This window comes from Agaricus bisporus (assembly GCF_000300575.1).
Source record: "Agaricus bisporus var. bisporus H97 unplaced genomic scaffold AGABI2scaffold_12, whole genome shotgun sequence".
Taxonomy (NCBI): Eukaryota; Fungi; Basidiomycota; class Agaricomycetes; order Agaricales; family Agaricaceae; genus Agaricus; species Agaricus bisporus.
In genome coordinates, this window is record NW_006267347.1 from 626,892 (window position 1) to 650,790 (window position 23,899).

General features: G+C 47.5%; 7 protein-coding genes across 7 annotated transcripts; all 7 read right to left on the minus strand.

The window, feature by feature from the left end:
• Positions 1 to 771: 771 nt before the first annotated feature.
• Positions 772 to 2,697, minus strand: AGABI2DRAFT_210964 (hypothetical protein). Its single transcript, XM_006456094.1, has 2 exons — positions 2,468 to 2,697; positions 772 to 2,418 (listed from the first exon to the last, which is right to left on the minus strand). Exons 1-2 carry the CDS (start codon positions 2,687 to 2,689, stop codon positions 919 to 921), a joined length of 1,722 nt encoding a protein of 573 aa, XP_006456157.1. The 5' UTR covers positions 2,690 to 2,697; the 3' UTR covers positions 772 to 918.
• A 1,001-nt stretch (positions 2,698 to 3,698) lies between these two features.
• On the minus strand, positions 3,699 to 5,181 carry AGABI2DRAFT_77179 (hypothetical protein; the record flags this gene model as incomplete). The annotated part of the gene is made up of 7 exons (XM_006456095.1): positions 3,699 to 3,783; positions 3,841 to 4,113; positions 4,173 to 4,254; positions 4,306 to 4,490; positions 4,601 to 4,728; positions 4,785 to 5,046; positions 5,099 to 5,181. 7 exons carry the CDS (start codon positions 5,179 to 5,181, stop codon positions 3,699 to 3,701), a joined length of 1,098 nt encoding a protein of 365 aa, XP_006456158.1.
• A 42-nt stretch (positions 5,182 to 5,223) lies between these two features.
• Positions 5,224 to 5,630, minus strand: AGABI2DRAFT_45037 (hypothetical protein; the record flags this gene model as incomplete). Its single annotated transcript, XM_006456096.1, has 3 exons — positions 5,224 to 5,287; positions 5,344 to 5,476; positions 5,534 to 5,630. Coding segments are annotated over 3 exons (294 nt in total), but the record flags the coding sequence as incomplete, so codon positions are not given.
• Positions 5,631 to 8,855: 3,225 nt separating this feature from the next.
• Positions 8,856 to 10,879, minus strand: AGABI2DRAFT_122081 (hypothetical protein; the record flags this gene model as incomplete). The annotated part of the gene is made up of 10 exons (XM_006456097.1): positions 8,856 to 8,940; positions 8,998 to 9,270; positions 9,330 to 9,411; positions 9,463 to 9,649; positions 9,700 to 9,713; positions 9,763 to 9,886; positions 9,937 to 10,198; positions 10,249 to 10,437; positions 10,490 to 10,622; positions 10,681 to 10,879. 10 exons carry the CDS (start codon positions 10,877 to 10,879, stop codon positions 8,856 to 8,858), a joined length of 1,548 nt encoding a protein of 515 aa, XP_006456160.1.
• Positions 10,880 to 11,867: 988 nt separating this feature from the next.
• AGABI2DRAFT_180897 (hypothetical protein) lies at positions 11,868 to 13,896 on the minus strand (the record flags this gene model as incomplete). The annotated part of the gene is made up of 9 exons (XM_006456098.1): positions 11,868 to 11,952; positions 12,010 to 12,282; positions 12,342 to 12,423; positions 12,475 to 12,661; positions 12,799 to 12,900; positions 12,951 to 13,212; positions 13,263 to 13,406; positions 13,506 to 13,638; positions 13,698 to 13,896. The coding sequence occupies 9 exons, from the start codon at positions 13,894 to 13,896 to the stop codon at positions 11,868 to 11,870; spliced, it is 1,467 nt and encodes a 488-aa protein (XP_006456161.1).
• A 718-nt stretch (positions 13,897 to 14,614) lies between these two features.
• On the minus strand, positions 14,615 to 16,531 carry AGABI2DRAFT_39486 (hypothetical protein; the record flags this gene model as incomplete). The annotated part of the gene is made up of 9 exons (XM_006455910.1): positions 14,615 to 14,684; positions 14,743 to 15,015; positions 15,068 to 15,149; positions 15,202 to 15,388; positions 15,483 to 15,626; positions 15,678 to 15,939; positions 15,990 to 16,178; positions 16,233 to 16,365; positions 16,426 to 16,531. Coding segments are annotated over 9 exons (1,446 nt in total), but the record flags the coding sequence as incomplete, so codon positions are not given.
• Positions 16,532 to 18,083: 1,552 nt separating this feature from the next.
• On the minus strand, positions 18,084 to 23,885 carry AGABI2DRAFT_146084 (hypothetical protein; the record flags this gene model as incomplete). Its single annotated transcript, XM_006456099.1, has 12 exons — positions 18,084 to 18,269; positions 18,340 to 19,477; positions 19,607 to 19,795; positions 20,374 to 20,421; positions 20,617 to 22,022; positions 22,080 to 22,375; positions 22,536 to 22,718; positions 22,784 to 22,968; positions 23,019 to 23,326; positions 23,383 to 23,411; positions 23,572 to 23,701; positions 23,769 to 23,885. 12 exons carry the CDS (start codon positions 23,883 to 23,885, stop codon positions 18,084 to 18,086), a joined length of 4,215 nt encoding a protein of 1,404 aa, XP_006456162.1.
• Between the last annotated feature and the right edge of the window lie 14 nt (positions 23,886 to 23,899).

Consider the following 23,899-nt stretch of genomic DNA (forward strand, 5'->3'; position numbering starts at 1 on the left):
AAGTGGCATCCAGTTCGTTCGGCCTGAAACCTCGACATATAGTATGGAGTATTATGATACTAGCGAATATGAAGAGTCTATGGTGAGTTTTCAACGAGATATTTGACCGATAGTCAGACTCACCGGTAACCCAAGTCATTCCATTAGTCGTGAGCCTAATTTCAATCGCATTACCTCCATCTTTGGACCATATACATTTCCTTGCTTTTGCTCGCTCCCGTCCCGTGAAGTTTAAAGCTGATCGGCAGCATAGTCGTCGAGGAATAGCGTCGTGAGTCTCGGTGCAATGCGTTTAATGTTCAAGTTGCGCGAGGCATAGCCAGGAGGATTTTGTAACAGTATTGAGCGTCGAAGTAGGATGAGGACTCATCGGGCAACTGGGCTTCTGCTAGACGCAAAGGGAGGGGAGGAGGATGACGGCGACTGTTGAGTGCACTGTGATGCGATCAAGGTCGAGTGATGGCATCTGAGGCCTGAGGCCCTACAACTCGGCAATCGATGAATCGATGATGACTTGTATATCTGTCAGGTACTCCACTGAAGATGACTGGAAAGGTACGCAGAGAGCAATTTGTTTCATTCTATTTCAAACATGGTAGTAGCGCACATTTACAAGAGGTCGCAAGAGTATCAAAGTGCTAGAGGAAGAACACGCTGCTGTGGATGGTTAGACCTAGTCAAGAATCTCGAGTTTACAAGTGTTCGTTTCCATTCGCCCCGAACCTGATGCTCCTTGGACTACTTTCATAACCCTCTTTCACAACCCGTTGAATCGATCGAATCATTCATCTCCAAGAATGAGTGCCTAGATATAATAAAGCATGAATCTAATACAGGTCAGGTAAATAAAGCTTACAACATTCAGAAGCAGTATCTCATTATCGAGCAAGCAGTACAACGTCTCGTTCACGATGTAACTCAAGGAACGTCTTTGATAGAAGACGACTCCCCCTCCAAATAATCAACTTTGTCCGACAAAGTCTTCAGCGCACTACGCAAAACTTTCAACTCACTCCCCAAATCCTCTACTTCCCACCTCACACGCTCTCGTTCCTCCAGCCGCACGGAAATCAACGTAGGCACCAAATCATCAACAGAAGCCCATAACGCAGTTAGTTCTTCATGCAACACAAGCTCGTCAGCTGGACCGTATTCAAACGATTCCAGCCAAGTAACTCCATTGTCAATAGTGCATGTAATAGGTAGGAGGTGACTAAGGAAAATTGCGACTGGTGCCGATGCGGTGATTTTGGAAAGCCCCATGGACACCCTGTTCAGGCTCAAGAACATGGGGAGCGGCGATGACGAAGATGATTTAGGAATCAGGTTTGTAGAGGCGTCGAGGAAAATGCTGAGATCACTGAGGCGATGACAATGCCGTGCAAAGGGAAGGAGAGCCTCGAGTGTCAGCTTGGGCCATCGGAGGTCGTACGGCTCACTATTGAGATTGAGAGTCTCTAGTGATGGCCACCTCGTCGCAAAGGTTTCCACGTCTTCTTGTTGGAGTAAAAGAGGATACTGGTGAATGATTTCGAACGAGGTCAAGTTGGCGCAGGCAAGAATAGGTTTGAGGGTATCCATGGAGACGCGCCGGGTCGTATTAATTTGGTCTTCACTAAGATCGACCTCAAAAGACTGACGACGAGATATCAAGGCCAAAAATTTAAGCATTTGACAATTCTCGGAAATGGCTACGAGAAGTTGATGGATTGCGCCGGGCGTTTCAATATTTGGTGACTCGACATGCAACATGGTTATACTGGAAGGAGAGAAGGGGATGGTGAGGAAGCGTTGCAGATCATCGTACGTAGTGGCAAGTGAAAGATCCCATAAAGATGGAAAGGCGCCTTCAGACAGTTCGGGCTTGAATAGCTTGATATCGTCCGCCTCGCCATTGCCCTGTTCCTCGGAGTAATGATATTCAATACAGCCGAGTTTTGAAAGCCTTGAAACACACTCGGCGATGCTAGTCGTGAAACAGAAGCGAGGTAGGATGAGTTTATGAAGATTGGGAAGGGACTCGAGAAGCCTGACAACGTCGAGTTCAAGGGCATTCATCGGTATGTTCGTTTGTATATTGAGGGACATGAGGTCAGGCATTCGAGCAGTGATATCATCGAAAAAGGGACGCAACAACGGACGAGATGATGCGACGTCGATGGAACTCGGGATATGCACGGTGAAATTTTTGATGTTGGAATTCAGAAACATGACACAAAGAGATATAGAAGCGCTCCAGCCGAGCGTATGCATGTTGGGCAAGATTGAGATTGATATTCTCGTTCTGGCAACATCGTCGAATACACTTTGGTTCAGTTTGCGTTTGGATTTGTGCTCGTTGTAAACGAGCTCGCGGACGCGTTTCGAATAGCGGTGGAAACGGGTCCAGTCGCTGGACTCGGGCGGGTGCGAGAATTCCTGTCAAAGGTATGGTCGTCATACAAGCCTAAATGCTACCGAAACTCACGTATTTTCCAGAGATGGGCTCTATTCTCAAGGGCGCCAATAGGTTAAATAGCCGATACAGGTCGTTGACTTGCCTCCAAAGGGTATCTAGCGCGATTTCCGACCAGGCGCGGGAGACGAGCGCGTTGTTGAGGTTAGAACGGCTATCCATAGACTTGAACACTGTGTCGAGAAGCTCTGGAATGGCGAGAACACGGTGCATCGTCGTCGGTAGGCTACTCATCGTCGGTGGTGGGGATCAAGAACAATCACAGTCACGTGTCCAATTGCTAATTGAATATCCAAGCAAATTCCATTACACGATCGTCAGTACACGGAAAAGTGAGCGACAGTGCCAAAAGTCTACGGTATATAAAGGGCTAACAATGTTCAATACCCGAGAAACATCAGGACGTCATGCAGTTTATGAGAAGAAGAGTGGAGCAAAGACGACACCAAGAAGGGAGATGCGAGAAACCGCGAGGGCAAATGTGTCGTTCGATGAATCAGTAAAGCCGCCGCCACATCCAGTCGCGGTGGGTGAAGACTGGCTTGCGGCAGTGGGGGCTGATCAGAGGCACCGCTAGATGAAGCAACTCGGATAAGCATGGGAGGTAGTTACAGATTGGATATAAACATGGCATCTACCACCAAACCAAAACCTCTCGCATGCCAAGTCCACTCATGCTGACACAGCCGGTTTTCCAGCGGTCATTGACTTCCAGCCTCCAGATTCTAGAAGTCACTGATGTATTTGAGCCTATTTAGACCCAAGCAACATGCAATGCTCTACGTTACACTGCCCTTGGTGTGTTCATGGAACAACTCAAAGGTAGGGCATTGCGTGAATGAGGAGAACTACCCGTGGGTGGTAACAAATATTATGCATAAGACTATGCATTGGCAGCGATAAGGATTTGGTTTGTGTTGCCAGCGCCGACTTGAAAGATGGAAATGAGTCTATCATCCCAACGTACTAGAGGTGGTGGTGGCGGGAGTTAAGAGATAATCGATAGGGACGGCAATACAGCTACTTATATATATATGACCGAAGACGTTTATTTATAATCGACATGTATCTGAAATCCGAAAAACCGCATTACGCAGTTCACATTCGAGAACATTACATCCGAGTCTGACGCTGACGTTTCGGCATATTCTGACTTTGCTAGTTACATGCCATAACTCACGATCCCACCACTGCTGACCGTTTCTTGTTCGTCCTGAATAACTACAATCACACATTGCATGCATCATTCCATAAGGTCGCTGTTGCGTATCAAGTCAATTGCGGCCTTTGAGCGAGGCACGATCCTGCACTGGAAAGGCACAGGATGTCTACAAAAATCGAATATCAGCCATACTATCAAATCGGATGAACACTACCACACGTACGAGATCACTCCGCCCGTAACATCAGCCTTGAATTCAATTTCTTTCCCATTCTCATCCAATGCAGGCTTGATATCAAAAACGGCCAGCGTATGCGCGATCATCAAAAAGAGGGCATTGAGACCGAAATACCGCCCAGGGCAAACTCTTCGTCCATATCCGAATACAGCTATTGACGGGTCTCGAACAGAATCATCAAGTTTTCCATCTTTCAGAAAGCGGTCCGGATTATAATCCTCTGGGTCTTTGTAGACTTCTGGGTCATGCAGAAGTGTCCTAAGAGTAACCAAGATTCAGCGCTTCAGCGAAGAACACAAAGATCGGAATAGACTCACCAACCGTTCCCAAGGACAAGCGTACCTTTGGGTATGTAGTATCCGTTATATTCATCGGCATCAGTTGTCATGTGAGGTATCGCTTGCGAATATTGATATGAAAAAACGAAAGAATTAATATTGATCCACATACAAAGGGGCGCTACAGGCTGCCATCGCAGTGTCTCCTTCACCATTGCATTTACGTAGGGTAGAGATGAGTAGTCGTCTGGTTCTGGTAGACGCCCATCAAGAACCCTGTCGAGCTCAGCTTGGGCTTTCTTTTGAACCTCTGGATATAGGACCATGGCCATGAAGAAGGCACGAGCAGCAGAGAGACTCTGAGAAGAGATTTCAGCACAGGTCAAGTATAGGACTTTCAATGCATACAGATTCAGAAGCCCCTGTGCCATTGCCATTAGCTATCTAAACATTTGGCAATTTGAGACTCACCCAAGAAGGATATGGCACATACATCGATCGCAACATCCTCTTTCGTGGATCGATCGGGCGACGCGGAATCAGGCAAACTGTCAATCATTGTCCTACAGATCGATGGTGTTACATTTCCTTGCTCCTGCAAATGTTTTCAAGTTGTCAATTATAAGTGGCATACCGAAACGTCGCGCTGACCATTTGGTCTTTGACGAAATTATAAGGTTTCAAGCGGACGTCACTGTTGATACCTTTCCAATAATGCGCCAGCCTCTTCCATCCCGCTCCAGGAAACCAACTCGGGATGTATTTCATAATAGGAAAGAAGTCAACCAAGAATTTGCCCGGAATGGCTGCTTCGTTCAAGCCGTCAAGGGCTTTCGTGGCGTTGTCAACATATGGATCTGCCAGTTCAGTGCTCAAGCCATATACTATTTTCATGACTGACGATGAAGTGGAACTGAAGGACAAATATCAGTAGACAGTCAGTGGTTAGCCGAGATGGAACTCACGAGAGTATCCAATTATTGAGCTCGTCCGGAGAATCCATCAGATTCCGGATAAATTTGCGGATGCTTTTTAGCTGAGCAGGCATGTATCTGTCGACCTTGTTTTGGTGGAACAAATTCTGAAAGGCACGACGGCGATCTCGCCAACCGGAACCGTAGGGTAGCAAAGCGAGATTATAATCCCATCCCATGCTATGTCAAGATATCAATGGAAATGGACTTTCCTCAACATGCCACGAGTAGCTCACAATTCAAATAGCATCAGGGAACGAATCCTATCTGAATAATTCTTCGAGCGTAATTCGAAAAGATCCCCGATCACCTTCGGATTCCCCAAGATCAAGAAACTCTGTCCGAGTACGTTCAAGTAAATCATGTCACCTGTTGTGCGCTTGAACAAGATAGAAAATAAGAGGTTAAATGTATTTCACGGCTCACCATATGTCTTGAACATGCGGTCAAATGCGAGCCATGCTTTGTGTGTTGGAAGATCGAAAAGATTGCCGACGACTGGATAGCCCTTTGGACCTGGAGGGAGAGGAAGACCGCGAGATTTGGGGAGTCGAAGGCGGTCGAGGAACCATCCCACACATGTAAGGCAAAGTATTGAAATAGCAAGTGTTCGTAGAGAATCCATGCAGACATCCTGATGCTTGGTATGATAGGCTTAAATACGTCTCAAGCATGACAGCATAGGTACGTTTCCATTTTGAGCACCTTCATGATCGGCGAAATGTGGGAGACTCGAAATGCATTGGCTCGGGCAGGGCTAAGACGCTACTCAATAGTTAGCTGATTGTGTATCTGTCACTCTATATTTATGCACAGATTCTAGAGGGCATGAGGATCGAACAGTTCTCTCAATACAACCTCCAAGCACGATGTGGAGCACTAGATTCCTCCAGAGTAGCAAACACGATCTAGTTGAGGACGTCTTCAACAAGGAATGCCCCATTCTTTCTTCATTTTCGTCAAGTCAGTGGACAACCAGTGAAGGCTTGTACCAAATCCAACGCAAGCACCCCCAGGATAGCCGGCCAGACCGAACTGAATATGTTCCGGGCCCCTTGAGAGCGTCAGTTTCGTCAGAAGCACCCGTCAGAAGTCCCAGAAGATCTTTAGGCCAATCATGCAAATCCCTGGTTTCTCTCTTCCACGAAGCCCGAAGTTTATACTATATACGGCCTCGAGACTTGCTCGGGACCGCCGGGATGGACAGTTAGGTGGGAACCTCCTGTCCCGATGATCGGTCCCAAGGCACAAAGCAAGGATTGAACGTCTGATACCGAGGAAGGTAAGTTACGAGCGACGGAGTAGAGAGGGGTCTTTGGCCTTGGTGTCACTAGTCACAAAGATCACCCTCTCTCTCCTTCCTTCACCTCGCGCAGAGGCTCAGCGCTCAGTACCTCCCCCGGGTTTTTTCTTTTGTTTTTCGCAACGCCGATTGGGCAGTAGCGTATTACTTCTCAGAATAGACTTCTCAGAATAGAACACCCGTTACCCTCAACGCCGTTTATGCCTTTCGAGACCTAAGAGAGATGCCGCTCTCAGCCTTTGCTCGGTCGCGTCAGCGGTTGTTATGGAAGCGCTAATCGCACGAAACAGCTACTCGGAAGAAGAAGCCATTCAAATTCCGCTTGCCTTATGGAACTTGGATCATGAAGGCAAATTTCTGCGCGGGGAGAGGCAGCAACAGGAAGCGGAAGAGAGGGATGCAGTAGACGAATCAGGCGACTTTCCCAATCCCCAACACGCCCCGTCCTTTTCGACAAGGAACAACGCACCTGAGCCCGGGAGGGATCAGAGGAGATCCTCATCACTACGACAAATGTTCAGAGGTTAAAAACCGCCCACCCGAAAGAAAGCAAACGAGGGAAGTAGGCCGTGTCAGCCAGAACCCCGCAGTCCTCTGCATTACCCCTGAAGAAGTTAAGCATTCGATCATCTAGACTTGGGGTGCTCCACGGTAAAGGCTACAAGGAGGCGCGGAACATGTTTTCTGAGTCCTGACCCCCTGCGACGCCTTTGTGACATTCCAGTTCGCAGACACCTAGCATTGCGATCGTTTGATTCACGATATTGTCGTGAGCTGCGATTCGAGATGAGAGGCTGTTCCAGAAAAATCATCGTAGCGCAGCATCACTTCTTCCATAAAGCACGGCTGGCCAGAAGGGTGCACCACGTTGCTCTTCTTTCGTCTCGGAACAGTTTCTCTTCACTAAGAGATGAAGCAATCATGAACGACCGTTCAGAAGAACATAGGGCTGTCACCGCCTAATCCCGATCCCAAGGAGCAGCGGGTCATTGGCATCGGCGCTATGAGTGGGAAACACCCTTGATGCAGTTAAAATACTCATGGAGCAAGAGCATGCGATGCTCACGACCAGGTAAAGTCCTTCCTCCTCCAGGCAAAGTTCAAACTAGCCGCTAACTTTCCTTTCCCCACCCCCGCCCTTGATTCACATGGTTGACGGATATTGCCCCTGCACTCATCCTTGGGGCAACTGCATTCCGCTGCACACCGCATCCGCTTTCATATTGCATTCACTCGCTCACCTCATCCATTTGCATACTACACCCATTGGCATCCTGCATTCGCATCGGACCCCCACTTCATTGCTTACTTTCGATGGTCCACATACCCGGTCTAGCCCATTCACGCACACTACACTCATCTGGCACCTGTTCCCTCTTGACGGCACCATAATGCCAGGTCATGACGTCATCTCTTCCGTTCCGTACATCGGGCTACTCACTTTTGCCTACTGACTATCCACTTGACGGAAGTGCCTCGCACCACTCTGATGGCAGACTAGCCGCTCATATCCAGTCTCTCGAGCCGGCTTTCCCAACCAATACTGCGAGCGGTGAAAGGGGCAATATAAGGACGCAGATCAGAACGAGCAGAGCCCGAGTCAGCCGCAGGTAGCCCACCGTCTCCTCACAAATGACGCCCTCAGCCTGCACCAAATACTCTGGCCGTCACTTGCACGTCATGGTTAGCTCACCGCAACCATACTATGGAATAAAATTCTCCAGTTCACCGCGACCTGAACAAGCAGAAGGGAGCTGTGTAACCCGAAAGGCACGGACCTCTATTCCGATGGGCAATGCCATCAGGGATGCTATGTGGGATGCTCGATCACGTCACCCCTCAACGCAACCTCACCAGGAAGGCTTTTTTTACACAAGGAGTCCAGGCTTCCAGCCTAAGAAAAATCACGCGACTTGGATTGGCCTGAACTAGAGTATCTACCCCGACGTGTCTTTTGAGAGTGATGAAGCACAGAGGGAGGTAGACCAGCAAGGCTTTCACTAGGCACCCCACGCTCCTTTTCGTCTCCCGAGAGGCATCCTGCCAGGTAGGAGAGCCGGTCTGGGCTCTCGCCCATCTCTCGTGCAAGATTCATGCGTTCACTCGCATAATTTCTCTATTGTTATTGACGATAGACACCATTGACAACGAGGAAAGATGAAGATGACCCATTCAAGCGGTTGATCTGACTTGTGTTTCGTGTTCAAGCTCATGTCGATCTCTTTGATGCATCAGATGAAAGCTATTCTCGGCTATACATGGCCATCTCCAATCAACAGACTCCAAACCGACCACGCCATCCAAACATTCATCCTCCAAGTCCACTGTCCGTGCCTTGTGTTGTGAAAGATGGAAATGAGTCTATTATCCCAACGTGGAGATGGTGGTGGCGGAGTTGAAAGATAATCAATAAACACAGTAATACAACTACTTGTATTACAATCATTATTCCATAAGGTCGCTGTTGCGTATCAAGTCAATTGCGGCCTCTGAGCGAGGCACGATCCTGCACTGAAAAGGTACAGGATGTCTACAAAAATCAACTGTCAGTCGTACTATCGAGTCGGACGAACATTATCACACGTACGAGATAACCCCGCCCGTAACGTCAGCCTTGAATTTAATCTCTTTCCCATTCTCATCCAATGCAGGCTTGATATCAAAAACGGCCAGCGTATGCGCGATCATCAAAAAGAGGGCATTGAGACCGAAATACCGCCCAGGGCAAACTCTTCGTCCATATCCGAATACAGCTATTGACGGGTCTCGAACAGAATCATCAAGTTTTCCATCTTTCAGAAAGCGGTCCGGATTATAATCCTCAGGGTCTTTGTAGACTTCTGGGTCATGTAGAAGTGTCCTAAGAGTAACCAAGAATCAGCGCTTCAGCGAAAAACACAACAATCGGAATAGACTCACCAACCGTTCCCAATGACAAGCGTACCTTTGGGTATGTAGTATCCGTTATATTCATCGGCATCGGTTGCCATGTGAGGAAGAGCTTGGGTATATCAATGAAAAAGTGAAGAATGGACAGTATTCATCCACGTACCAAGGGGGGTTACAGGCTGCCATCGCAGTGTCTCTTTCACCATTGCATGTATGTAGGGTAAAGATGAGTCGTCGTCTGGTTCTGGTAGACGCCCATCAAGAACCCTATCGAGCTCAGCCTGGGCTTTCTTTTGAACCTCTGGGTAAAGGACCATGGCCATGAAGAATGCACGAGCAACAGAGAGACTCTGGGATGAGATTTCAATACAGGACAAAATATAGGACTTCCATTTCATACCGATTCAGCAGCCCCTATGCTATCGTCATTAGCTATCTAAGTACTCGGCATTTTGAGACTCACCCAACAAGGATACGGCACATACATCGATCGCAACATCCTCTTTCATGGTTCGATCGGGCGACGCAGAATCAGGCAAATCTTCAATAAAGGTCCTACAGATCGATGGTGTTACGTTTCCTTGTTCCTACAAATGTTTTGTCAACTATGAGTGGTAGAGCGAAACGTAGTATTGACCATTTGATTTTTGACGAAATTAAAGGGTTTCAAGCGCACATCACTGTTGATATCTCTCCAGTAACGCGCTAGTCTCTTCCAACCCGCTCCAGGAAACCAGCTCGGAATGTATTTCATCATAGGAAAGAAGTCAACCAAGTACTTGCCCGGAATGGCTGCTTCGTTCAAGCTGTTAATGGCTTTCGTGGCATTGTCAACAAACTGATCTCCCGGCTCAGTTTTCAGACCATATATTATTTCCATGATTGACGATGAAGTGGAACTTGAAGAGAAATATTAGTAGACTGTTTAATCAGCCGAGACGGACCTCACGAGTGTATCCAAGTATTGAGCTCGTCCGGAGAATCCATCAGATTCCGGACAAAGGTGCGGATGCTTTTCAGCTGAGCAGGTATGTACCTGTCGACCTTGTTTTGGTGGAACACATTCTGAAAGGCACGACGGCGATCTCGCCAACCGGAACCGTAGGGTAGCAAAGCGAAATTATAATCCCATCCCATGCTATGCCAAGATATTAATGGAAATGGACTTTCCTCAACATGGAGTAGCTCACAATTCAAATAGCATCAGGGAACGAATTCTATCTGAATAGTTCTTCGAGCGTAATTCGAAAAGATCCCCGATCACCTTCGGATTCCCCAAGATCAAGAAACTCTGTCCGAGTATGTTCAAGTAAACCATGTCACCTATCTCGCACATGAACAAAATAGAAACCAAGAGATTAATTGAAGGTTTACAGCTCACCATACGTCTTGAACATGCGGTCAAATGTGAGCCATGCTTTATGTGTTGGAAGATCGAAAAGATTGCCGACAATTGGATAGCCCTTTGGACCTGGGGGGAGAGGAAGACCACGAGATTTGGGGAGTCGAAGGCGGTCGAGGAACCATCCCACAAACGTAAGGCAAAGGATTGAAGCACCGAGGGTTCGTAGAAAATCCATGCAGGCACCCTCATGCTTGGTATGATGGGCTTAAATATATTTCAACCATGACAGCATAGGCACGTTTCCATCTTGAATATCTCCTTCCTGATTGGCGAAAGGAGGAGAAGACAGGGAGTGGGAGACTCGAAATGCATTGACTCAAGCAGGGCTAAGACGCTACTCAATAGTCAGCTGATTGTGTATCTGTCACCCTATATTTATGCGCAAATTCTAGAGGATCGAACAGTTTCTCTCAATGCAACCTCTAAGGACAACGTGGGGCACTAGACTCTTCCAGAGTAGCAAACATGATGTAGCTGAGGACGTCTTCAACAAGAATGTCCCATTCTTTTTTCATTTTCGTCAAGAGCCGGATAGTCAACAGTCAAAGGCAAGCAGTGAAAGTTCGTAGCAAATCCACGCAAGCTCCCCCAGGATGGCCGGTTTGGCCGACCTGAATAGGTTCCGGGCATGCGTCAATACTTTTTTCGTCAGAAGCTCCCGATGATCGGTGCCAAGGCGAGGACGACAATGTGGGGGAGTTGGAGGTAGAGGGAGTAGGGGGTGGGAAACTGCAAGCAATACGTGACCGTTGTGCCATCTTATGCCACTGTTCACAATTATCGGGACGCGTTCCCCGAGGAGAATCCTGACATCAATGAGGTTGGCCGTTGATGATTTGACGATTCACTGAATGCAGTTCTGCCAAAGTCGGAAAGTTGAACTGAGGGGTAGAGATGCACGAGTGGCACTCAGCCTGAGCATAAGTTGAACAATGAAGCATGTGGTACTTGTAAAAACCTTCGCTGTACTGAAAAGAACACAGTTACTGGAACTACCTGAAGTCGGGAATTAATGATCGGAGGGGTATAAAAGGTCGAGTCTGCGGGAATGTGGAGGGCTACGTGTGTATGGATATGAAGCTACTGTAGAGACCGTGACGTTGGTGGCTGGAGTTAATTAAGAAATAATTTATAAACACGACAACACGACTACTTTGCGATCATTATTCCATCAGCTCGGTGTTGCGTATCAAGTCAACTGCGGCCTGCGAGCGAGGCACGATCCTGCACTGGAAAGGCAGAGGATGTCTACAGAAATCAAATGTCAGCCACATTATCGAGTCGGACGAACATTATCACACGTACGAGAGAATTCCGCCCGTAACATCAGGCTTGAATTTGATTTCTTTCCCATTTTCATCTAATGCAGGCTTGATATCGAAAACGGCCAGTGTATGCGCAATCATCAAGAAGAGGGCATTGAGACCGAAATATCGCCCAGGGCAAATCCTTCGTCCATATCCGAATATAGCTATTGACGGGTCTCGAACGGAGCTGTCGAGTTCTCCATCTTTTAAAAAGCGGTCCGGAATATAATCCTCTGGGTCTTTGTAGACTTCTGGGTCATGCATAAGTGTCCTGAGGGTAACCAATCATCAGCGCTCCACCGAAGGACACACAATCTGGAATAAACTCACCAGGCATTTCCAATCACAATTGTACCCTTGGGTATGTAGTATCCATTATATTCATCCGCATCAGTAGTTGCATGAGGAATCGCTTGGGAATATCAATGAAAAAACGAAGAATCGATAGTATTGATCCGCGTACACATGGGCGATACGGGCTGCCATCGCAGTGTCTCCTTCACCATTGCGTTTACGTAGGGCAAAGATGAGCAGTCGGCTAGTTCTGGTAGACGCCCATCTAGAACCCTGTCAACCTCAGCTTGGGCTTTCTTTTGAACCTCTGGGTACAGGACCATGGCCATAAAGAATACACGAGCAGCAGAGAGACTCTGGGAAGAGATTTCAGCACAGGAAAAAAACATATAAATTCCAATTCATACAGATTCAGAAGCCCCTGCGCCATCGTCATTAGCTATCTAAGCATTCGGCGTTCTTGAGACTCACCCAAGAAGGATACGGCACATACGTCGATTGCAATATCCTCTTTCATGGTTCGATCGGGCGAGTCGGAATCAGGCAAATCGTCAATCATTGTCCTACAGATCGATGGTGTTCTATTTCCTTGCTCCTGCAAATGTTTTGTCAATCATAAGTGGTATACCAAAACGTCGCACTTACCATTTGGTCTTTGACGAAATTATAGGGTTTCAAGCGGACATCACGGTTAATATCTCTCCAATAATGCGCCAGCCTCTTCCACCCCGCCCCAGGAAACCAGCTCGGAATGTATTTCATGACAGGAAACATGTCAACCCAGAACTTTCCCGGAACGGCTACTTCGTTAAAACCGTCAAGGGCTTTCTTGGCGTTGTCAACATACGGATCTCCCGATGTGATTTCCAAGCCATACATTATTTCCATGATTGATGATGAGGTGGAACTGAAAGACGAATATCAGTAGATAGTCCGGTCAGCCGAGATGGAACGCACGAGAGTATCCAATTGTTGAGCTCGTCCGGAGAATCCATCAAATTCCGGACAAAGGTGCGGATGCTTTTCAGCTGAGCAGGTATGTACCTGTCGACCTTGTTTTGGTGGAATAGATTCTGAAAGGCACGACGGCGGTCTCGCCACCTGGAACCATAGGGTAGCAAACCGAAATTATAATCCCATCCCATTCTAAGCCGAGAAATCAATGACCATCTCTTTTCTATGAACGCACAAGCAGCTCACAGGTCCAGAAGCATCGGAGAACGAGTTCTATCCGAATAGTTCTTCGAACGTAGCTCGAAAAGATCGTCGTTTACCTTGGGACTTCCCAAGATCAAAAAACTCTGCCCGAGTATGTTCAAGTAAATGATGTCACCTGTTGCGAACATGAACCACAATCGAAAATAAGAGGACAACTGAAGGTATACAACTCACCATACGTCTTGAACATGCGATCAAATGTGAGCCATGCTTTGTGTGTTGGAAGGTCAAAAAGGTTGCCGATGATGGGATAGCCCTTTGGACCTGGAGGGAGTGGAAGACGGCCAAATTTGTGCAGTCGAAAACGGTCAAGGAACCATCCGACGCTTAAAAGGCAAAGGATTGAAACAGCGAGGCTTGGTAGGAACTCCATGCAAACACCATGGTGGTGGGTTTGATCGACTTAAGTACGTTTTAAGCATGAGAGAGTAGATGCCTTTTTCAGTATTTGTACGTATCAGAAGCCCCAAAGACAACATGTTCAGGCCAATTTCGAGTCAGCAAGGTGGACAATTTTGTGGGATCCACTAGGGATTCACCGGTACCGAACGATAGTTCGGGATAGGTATGAGTCTGACAGACAATGCTATAACGCAACCGGTCTGTCTATTTTTGCGCGTAGGTACCGGCGGCAATGGAGTTCTTGGCAAGTCATATCCAAACGACGTGGTGCACCAGATGACTCAAGGTTGACAAATACAAACTAGCTGATGTTGGAAAAGGTAGTAACGAGGTCCTTGAGGCAAAGGAGTCAGGACGGGACGATACTCAAATCCAGCAGAGTAAGTCTTCAGGAAAAGAAGATTGATGCAACCTATACGTACGAGGCGCCGGGCCGCCTCACGTGTGTGCCTGGGAAAGCTTGGAAACGACTTTGTTCGAGCTCCTCGATACTCGGCTCTTATTTGAGCGACTCCCAACTGATAGGATTCGAATGACTACTGTTCTGAGAAATATACATCACATTGGCCCATAAGGATTTTGCTAATTACATATGTACTCATCATTTACAATCCCATTTACAATCCCAACCACTCCTAATCTTCGCTTTCTCGTTCTTATTACAGTTGACATGACTATTCCACAAGTTCGCTGTTGCGTATCAAGGCAGCCGCTGCCTCTGAGCGGGGCTTAATACTACACTGAAAAGGTACAGGTTGCCTGCAGAAAATCAAATATTAGTCACGCCGCCGAATCGGATGAGCACTATCACACGTACGAGGAAAGTCCACTTGTAAAATCAGCTTTAACCTGTATTTCATTCCCATTTTCATCCAGGGCAGGCTTGATGTCGAAAACAGCCAACGTATGCGCAATTATCAGAAAGAGTGAATCGAGACCGAAATACCGGCCAGGGCAGATCCTTCGTCCATATCCGAATGCAGCTATTGATGGATCTCGAATAGAATCATCAGGTTGTCCATCTTTCAAAAAACGGTCAGGTATATAATCCCCTGGGTCGTTGTAGACTTCTGGGTCATGCAGGAGCGACCTGGGGATAGCCAAGAATCAGAAAAGAAGCATGCCAATTGGAAGAGACGCACCAAGCGTTTCCGATGACAATTGTACGTTTCGGTATATAGTATCCATTATATTCATCGGCATCAGTTGCGACGTGCGGAATGGCTTGGGGGTCATCAATAAGAAGAATAAAACGGAAAGAATTTTCACCACAGACAAAGGGGTGCTACAGGATGCCATCGCAGTGTTTCCTTCACTATTGCATTTATGTAGGGCAAATTTGGGCTATCATTTAATTCCGGAAGACGTCCATTGAGAACTTGGTCAAGTTCAGCTTGACCTTTCCTTTGAACTTCTGGATACAACCGCATGGCCAAGAAGAATACTCGGGTAGCCGCAAGAGTCTGGGAGGGCGTTTAAATGCCGAAAACAATAACATAGATTCTGATTCCGTACAGTTTCAGAAGCACCTGTGCCTAGGTCAGCAGGAATCAAAACCCGGATTATTTGAGACTCACCCACAAAGGACACGGCGCATGTATCTATTGCAATATCCTCTTTTACAATCTGATCAGGGGAGACTGATTCGTTCAAATCTTCGATCAATGTCCTACAGATCGATGGCGGTGCATTTCCTTCATTCTGCAAATATTGTTCACCAAGGGTGGGGATACATCGACGCGTAGGGCTCACCACTTGACCCCGGATAAGGTTAAACGGCTTTAGGCGCACTTCACGGTTAACGTCTCTCCAATAAAGCGCTCGTCTCTTCCACCCAACTCCGGGAAGCCAACTCGGAATGTGTCTCATGACAGGAAACGTTTCGACCAAGAATGTGCCTGGAACACCTGCTTGGTTAATACCCTGAAGTGCTTTCTCGACATTTCCGACATATGGATCATCACGCTTAATATGTAGGCCATATATTATCTCCATGATTGACGAGGCTGTGGAACTAAAAGACAAATATCAGTAGACAATTCGATCATTTGAGATGTCGCTCACAATTGTATCCATTCGTTGAATTCGTCCGGTGATTCCATTACGTTTCGAATGAAGGTCCTTATACTCCTCAGCTGAACTGGTAGGTAGTTTTTGGCCACATTACGGTTGAAAAAGTTTTGAAAGCTACGGCGACGATCTCGCCAACCTGGGCCGTAGGGCAACATAGCTAAACTAAAACCCCATTCCATTCTAAACCGAGAAATCGATGTCATCTCCTTTCTCATAATAGAGCAAATAACTCACAAGTCCAGAAGCATCACAGAACGAATCCTATCCGAGTAGTTCTTCGAGCGTTTGTCGAAAAGATCACTGATCTCCTTTGGACTTCCCAAGATCAAAAAATTCAGTCCCAATACATTCAGGTAAACCATGTCTCCTAATGTGTGCCTGAGCAAAATAATTCGAAAATAGCGGTCAAATGAAGTTCACAACTCACCATATGTCTTGGACATGCGATCAAATGTGAGCCACGGTTTGTATATTGGGAGATCGAAAAGATTGCCGATGATTGGATAGCCTTTCGGACCCGGCGGGAGAGGAAGGCCATGAGACTTGGGGAGTCGAAGGCGGTCGAGGAACCATCCGACACATACAAGAGCAAGAATTGAAGCAGTGAGATTTGATAAGAGCCCCATCCTGATGCAGACATCCTGATGTTCGGCTTAATCGACTTAAATATGTTTCAACGTATGTTTTTCATATTGCCTGTCAGAAGACAACACGTTCAGGCCCATGTCAGGTTCGTGTCTTTCGAGGAACGTTATCCCTGGAACCGATATCCTGGCCACATCCTTCCTCATTTAACGTAGCCAGGAGTTTGCCGCTGTAGGTCCTCAAGACAGTCAGCCTGATGGATGATTGGAGTAAGAGAAGGGATGGAATTGGGGTGGGAGACGCGAAGTGTATTGGCTCGGGTAGGAGACCTTGAAGAGCCTGTCAGACCCTTTCATTTCGGACGCGATTTGCCACTGCGAATAAGCACTGGATCATGAATGGCACTTTTTCTGACACGCAAACCTCAGGAGGGGAAATTTGGTTGAGGTGCCGACTGCCAACTCAACCCAGAGTGTTGGTGCAAGGCGACCAGTGGGGGAAGCTTATAAGGAGGTTGAATATGATGTTGCACTTCAGTGTTATGCCATCACATACATGTGACGACGCTCGCCCGAGTCGTGTTGCGCCACTCCATATGACATAAGAGCACCCGTCAAGTATTGTGGCGGCTGTGGCCCGACCCTGTGCATATTATATGCCAGTCCATCTCATTTACCAGATGAACGCGATAATGAAAATAATCCTTTTAAGGCAGGTAGAGTGGTATACCGCTGCTAGGAGTATAGAAGGATTTACATAAGTAGCAGCATTGCTGTGAGTGAATTATTCTATCGTTTGCTTCTCTCAAGTTTGTTGACCCGTTTCCGCCACACAGTGATAAGAAAACCCTCGAAATCTTCGAGAACTCGGCTATAGATTCAATCCCTCTTTTCTTGATCGCTTTTCTGAGCTTCAGATGGGGAGATCTATATTAAGAACCACTTTCTTTATCTTTCGGCTCTTTTGAGCAAATCTGGATCCATTGTTGTCTCCTACTCCGTCCCTACCGGCAAGTGGCACTGCAAGAAGATCCCGAGATCTTTCTCCATGTGTGGTCTATGTAATGCAACGTCTCAAGTTTCTGCAACGTAAACCTTTGGCAGTATGTCGGAGTCCTGATTGAAATGAAGATCAATATTTGGAAGATGGGGTATCATAATCCGCGAGGCGAAAGAGCGAGGTGGTACCTAAAGTAGAGAGTGATGATCAGCAGCGTAGGTTGTCTTCTTGTGATGTAGCCTACTATATATATGAGGCCGCCTGACTTGCCAAATTGTGTTGAGGAGCGACTCTTCTTACATGAAATCATCATATCACAATAGATCATCAAATTCTGCGCGGGTAACTAGAAGTAATTGAACCGGACGGCAGGTCTCGTCAGTTGTAGTGTCGTTCAGCATATAGAATTACAAGTATGTAGTACAATATTACAGTGGTAATTACATAAATAGAATTCGTCACGAATAAACAAATAATCAAGGGGTAACATAAGGAAAGAAATCAAATAGCCAGGTAGGAAAGTTCGCCAACAGGAATTGGTGAACTGAAACAGTCAATACAAACACGTTCCAAATTGCGAAACCAAGGAAACTTGGTTGGCCCCTCATCGAGAGCAAGGTTGCGGAGGCGCCAGTTCGCAAATAATGTAGATTTGTAGGGTAGAAGGAAACGAACGAATGCAACATACTGGAGGAGGGGGGATAAATGTTTAGAAACACAACCTAATGAAGAAATGGGAGTTCAGGAGATTACATACCAAATTTTGCTGCGTACGGCCCCTCAAATCCGGTGAGGCAGACCATACATCGGCGAATGTAAGGTTCAGAGATTTCAGCTCTGGGAAACATTCTGCCGCGAGCACAAGTAGGGTCGGGCTCAAGACATCCACTTTCATCTTCAGGCTCTCCAACATGTCATTTCTGCCACTAGGAAACACGCGCGATGAACACAACGACTCGAAGAGTTCTCTCAGCTCGTGAACTTGTAAGGCCCTGTCCGTAAGAGTCAGCTTCTCCAGTGTCGGAGCGCGGTTCTCGAGGAAAGTCTTGAGATCATCGAGGTTGGCCCTCAAAGGCCTCAACGCCAGTTCAACTTCACGCAAACGGGGAAACGGAGTGTCGAATGACGATTTGATGATTCGTTGGATCCAGTTCTGACAGTGTCGAGGGACTGGACCCAGGGGTACAGAAGCACGAGTGGTGCTTAGCCTGAGCTTCTCCAAAGTTGAAGCATGTGGTTTGACGACGTGCTCGTAAAACCCTTCTGGGGAGGAAAGAGCAGCTCCATTGAAAGGGATACATAGGCTGAGAGATTTGAGATCGGGGAACTTCCCCCAACGCTGGGAGAAGTGCGAAACGTCGAGTCTGCGGGAGAAAGACGTAACAGAGATGCCCAGATGTTGGAGTGTAGTGATGTTATGGAGGAAGACGAAAAACCCATCAAGTGCGTACTTGATTTGATCCATAAACGCCTCTCCCGTGCACAGGCATATATCCAACTCGTGCAATTCAGGAAGTCGGACGTAGGATAAATGGGGAAGAAGTTCGAATGGAACTTTGATAGTCAATTTATAAAGTGTAGGAGCAAACGTCTCAAGAGTCGGAGAGAGGAGCGCATTGAAAAATTCTCGGTGGTAGCGACTTCCTTCATCATAAATAATACAATATTCTTCAACATATCGGAGACGTCGGATTGCATCTGTAACGCGTGCAATGTCCTTCCTAACCCTCTTTCGAATCCTTCTGTCGGCTTGCTGTTCCATATAATGAGGGTTAAAAAACGTGTTGACGTGGTTCCACATATTCTCGCTCCGACTGGCATGGGTCTTCGTTCCCGGTCGGACAAGCCACGGTTGCATGGTGAGGCGGCGGACATGGTTGGCAACGTCCCTTCGGCTGAATTTCCACGCCGATGATATACAAAATGAGGCCACCAAGTGTATGGGAAGAGCAAAAACATGCGAAGTATGACAGACACCGCAATCAGCATCGCCTCCTAGATACCCTATAAGGAAGAAGACAAACCTGAGCATCTCACATATTCCTTTCATCCTCGAATCATGCCTGTCAAGCTTAATTTCTCTGAATTTTGCATCCAACCCAACGGCATGCCTCAACCGCCTATTAACAGCAGCCAACTTTCTGACCTCGTAAAGAGGAAGAAACTCAGTCACCAGAGACAAGATGTCATAGGGTAGAGCATCCAACATGGGTCTGCATAGAAGGAGGTTGGTGTCGATAATGTTGACCTCAAAGTGTCAAATACAACCGGTGTGTAGAGCAGTGTGATCTTATAAATTTCGCTTCGGAATAGTAAGATCGGGGGCAGCGAAGAGTAAGAGTAGATGTCTTGAGCGTATTAGGGAGGGATGAAACCCTCCAAGCCCAGCAATGGTAAGGGGGGATCGAAATCGGTGGAGGGTGGACGGGGGTGGATAAAGGAATGCTGTGCAGTTCGAGTCAACTTCTTATAGTCGCATCAACTTCCCAGAATGCTGAAAGCATCATTTTGCTTCTGGAGAGATGAAGGTGCCTGAGGGTCCGCCGACGTCGGGTTTTGTTCGACATGACTCGAAAGTTGAGGCTTTAAAGCGAAGATTTCGACGGTCATAGGTCCAGAGAGATTGAGATAGGCACATCTTCCCAGCGTTCCAAACAAGGAAGACGAATAATTGATGTAGCTTGGAGAGACCTCAAGTTCGGAATCCTCAAGGAAATCATCGAGTCGAGTCACATGTCATGTGCGGCGTATCGTTTGCCTCGTGTATGATTGGATCAAACAAAATACTTACTCCTCTCCGGCTCGGGAACTGCGCAGGGACGGTCCATTCAATGGGTACCTATAGGTTATGAGCAACCAGGCTCAAGTTTCTTACCCACTGGAACGTTGATTACGCTTGCTGCCATTGATTAGTACATGAGCGTTTCATGGAAAAACCAGTCAAATTGAAGGAAGACATAGCCATAACCACACGCTCGGAAACAGTTATGCATGTTGAGCATCAACCAATATTTGAAATAATAGCAACAATTACGGAGACTCTTTCTTCCTGGGCACCTTCTTCTCAATCATCGCAGCAGCGGCCAAAACATTTACGCGATCATCATCCTTCCTTTCTTCTTCAAAATCCCACTTGTCTCTCAGAGCGGAGGTACCCCAATCAGCATCAACAAAGGAAGTAAATTCAGGCAGCCCTCTTGGCATGACGACGTCGGGTTCCTTCGACTGTCGCAGACTAATGCCATCGCCACTGCGTATTAGAAGACCACCTGGCCTACTGGATCCCACACCGATTCGACTATCCAAGTGGTTTCCACGGTAAGAGTCAGCTCCAGATGCTCGACTAGCCGTGTTTTGACTCGCTCTTGCAAAAAGCCCTGCAACGCTCTTCGTCCTCTTTCGCAGTTCAATCTTAGCCGCGGCTTGTAGTGGCAAGGGAGGCAAAGACTTCTCAGGCGTTGGCAACTGGGCTGAAGATGACCGCCGGGCCATGGACCGAATTTGAGACTGTAACGTCTTTGGAGGGGACTGTGTTTCCCGTCCATCATCTCCCCAGCGGCCAGCGGTCATAGGAGGCAACGTCCGAAGTGGGATCGCACTTGCACGACCAGGAGCCTCGCGCTCTTGCCGCAAATTAATAGAGGAGCTCGGCTCGGGAAACTGTCGAATCGGGCTTGAATTGGGAGAAGCAGAACCGGAGCTTGAGGGTGTAGTCTGACCGTGAACGCCGGGAAACTTGGCTAGGGACAACTTCTGCGGAAGCCGTTGATGAGGCGACTGAGGCAGCGGCGGTGCACGAGAAGGCAATGTAGGTAGAGATGGAGGAAGTTCATGATTATTTGGCGGTGAACGCAGATTAGCGAAAGACAAACGCCGCCTTGGGGTGCTCTTCTGGCCTGGGGATTGCGACGGTTGCTTGGGAGAAGGAAAGCCTTTCATAGAAGGCGAGGACGGCGTTGGAGAAGTTGCAAGTGGGGGTATAGAGAGTGTAGAAGACTTCTTTTTGCCTGGGGGAACGGGCTTGAGCGTGATGGACTGCTTTAACAAGGATGTTCTCGGCGAAACTGCTGGTCGAGCTGATCCGAATTTGCGAGAACGAAGTATACCGCCACCAAACTTCGAAAGTGCCTCCTCCACAAAGGATAACTGCATTCTTGAGCCAAATGTGGGAGTACCACACCTCGACGACGAACGCTCAATACCTCGTTCGTTGATCGTATCTTCGCCACCCTGGTGAACACCAAAGGCAGGATCGCGGTGTACTGCAGAAGGTGCGGCCTGATATTGGGCTTGGGAGGGTATGGTTGTTGGTACCGCAACGATCCATCCGAAGAGCGAACTAATGCATGTTGTGACCCTTATGACTCGCCACCCAGCAGACGCGGCTAAGGCAACGATTTCTCGTAAAGTCCTCTCTTGTGCATTGAACACTACTTGCATCTGGCAATAAATGAGGCCGCTAGTTCTTCGTTGCAGTAACAGATAATAAAAACGCACGGTCATGTCCATCCAATATGCGTTCGCACTAGCCTTACCCAGATTAGAGAGTAATGGGGGACTTCCCAATGCGCTTTCAATGCCTTGGATGCCCTCCAACGATATATCCCCTGTTTCATCTGGGCATGCCAACGGCAAGATAAATTCACCAAGAAGAAGCTTGGTGTCCAGTGTTGCCGCTTCTCTCAAGCGCAACAGAATTCGACGCGCGAAATTGTCAGGCCAATCGTGCAGAACGACTCGCAGCAGGAAGACAGCGGCTTGTTTGACTGGTTGAGGAGTGAAGAAATCGTGCACTATTACACGTGAAACGCTTGTCATTATCATTTAAGAAGGTGGCGCGAAAGTAATCATGCCTTGAAAGAGCGCTGTTCCATTCTCAAGAAACTCGGGGCGTTTGGCCGCCCATGCCTATCATAACGCACATAAATTAGAAGACCATAGAAACATCGTGACCGTAGGGGTATACCTTTTCGCCCATCCCAACGACGATTGGACGATCCTGTATGATAAACCGTAGATCGAGGCCACTATCTTCGACAGACGAAAAGGCGCTAGCAAGGAGCATACTTGTCGATCCAATACCGCCACCGACATCAACTATAACGCTGCGGCGAGGCAAGGATTGCCAATCAAAACCTGGACATTATTGAGTGAAACTGTACAATAAGAGGTATTTGCCACCTAACTCTTTAGTACGGCACCTGGCGTTTCCCAGGAACAGGTGCCAGACATGGCCTTCCCAAACCGTTCCAACCGGAACCGGTTGGGATTAGGGTCATCTTTGGAGGTCGAAAGGTCTCGTCTCACTGGTCTCACAGAACCAGGAGTATACGATAGTGTGTTTCTTTGGACTGGAAGGCGCCGAGCGCTTTGACCGGCTTCGAGCCTAAATCATCGTTAGCGCGTTATGCTACCCTGTCATAGAATAGTACAAACCCAGTTTCCTCAAAACCTTGATCTAAGTTCTGTTCACCGAATAATCCATCGAGCCATCCGAAGTATCCAATCTGCGATTCGATAGTGCCGAATGCAAAACAGAAAGGAGCTTTCGTTGGATCGGTACCTGCCCGAGTTGTCTGTGATCGAGATAATAAATATGTATCCGTCATATAAGCGGCCGATTTGAAGACTTCGTCTGAGCTATCCAAACGGTCGTTAATCACAACCGCGTCAATAGGAGCGGTACAAACCAAAGCCCCACGAACGCCGCCACTCCCGACGTGCCATCGTATTTCTTTTCCGTTCTAAGGAAGAATCGATGAGCACCTGCCAGTGCAGACGCAAGATTTGCGACACTTACATTCCCTCTATAGTCCACCGTTGAATGTCCTGGAAACTATTTCCAGTATCAATCGTAGACGAAATCCGGTTCAGAGCAAAAACGTCGGGCGAAAGTTCCTTTACAATATGATGCGTTGCCAAAAGACGTAAAGTATGCGCTGCTCGTTCCGTCAGGAATGAAGCACAGTTTATATGAATTCACACTTACCTAGCTTAGTTTTATCGACACCATTTTTCTCAGATATTAGATCAACATGTAAGCCTGCCAAACCTGCTTCCCGTAAAATTTCGGGAGTATGTGAAGCCTCAAAAAGGCGCATACAAGAAGGTAAATGATACTGAAACGCCACCAAATAATTATCAAAAAAGGGGCACTCAGATACGACACGGATCGGCAGGACTCACACTCATAGTAGCGTCGCATATAGTCAAAAATGGCGTCTGAACGGTTGCCGTCATTTGTCCACATGCCGCGATGATGCGATTAATGGCGGCAATCACGTCGGGATTTTGGGTCAACATTTCAGATAGCGATG

What these genes read in the sequence shown, in the direction of transcription:
- AGABI2DRAFT_210964 (XM_006456094.1), bottom strand. Translation starts at nt 2,689, where the DNA reads ATGAGTAGCCTACCGACGACGATGCACCGTGTTCTCGCCATTCCAGAG. An exon ending in AGCCCATCTCTGGAAAATAC is followed by an intron (nt 2,419 to 2,467) that starts GTGAGTTTCGGT and finishes TACCTTTGACAG; the next exon opens with GAATTCTCGCACCCGCCCGA.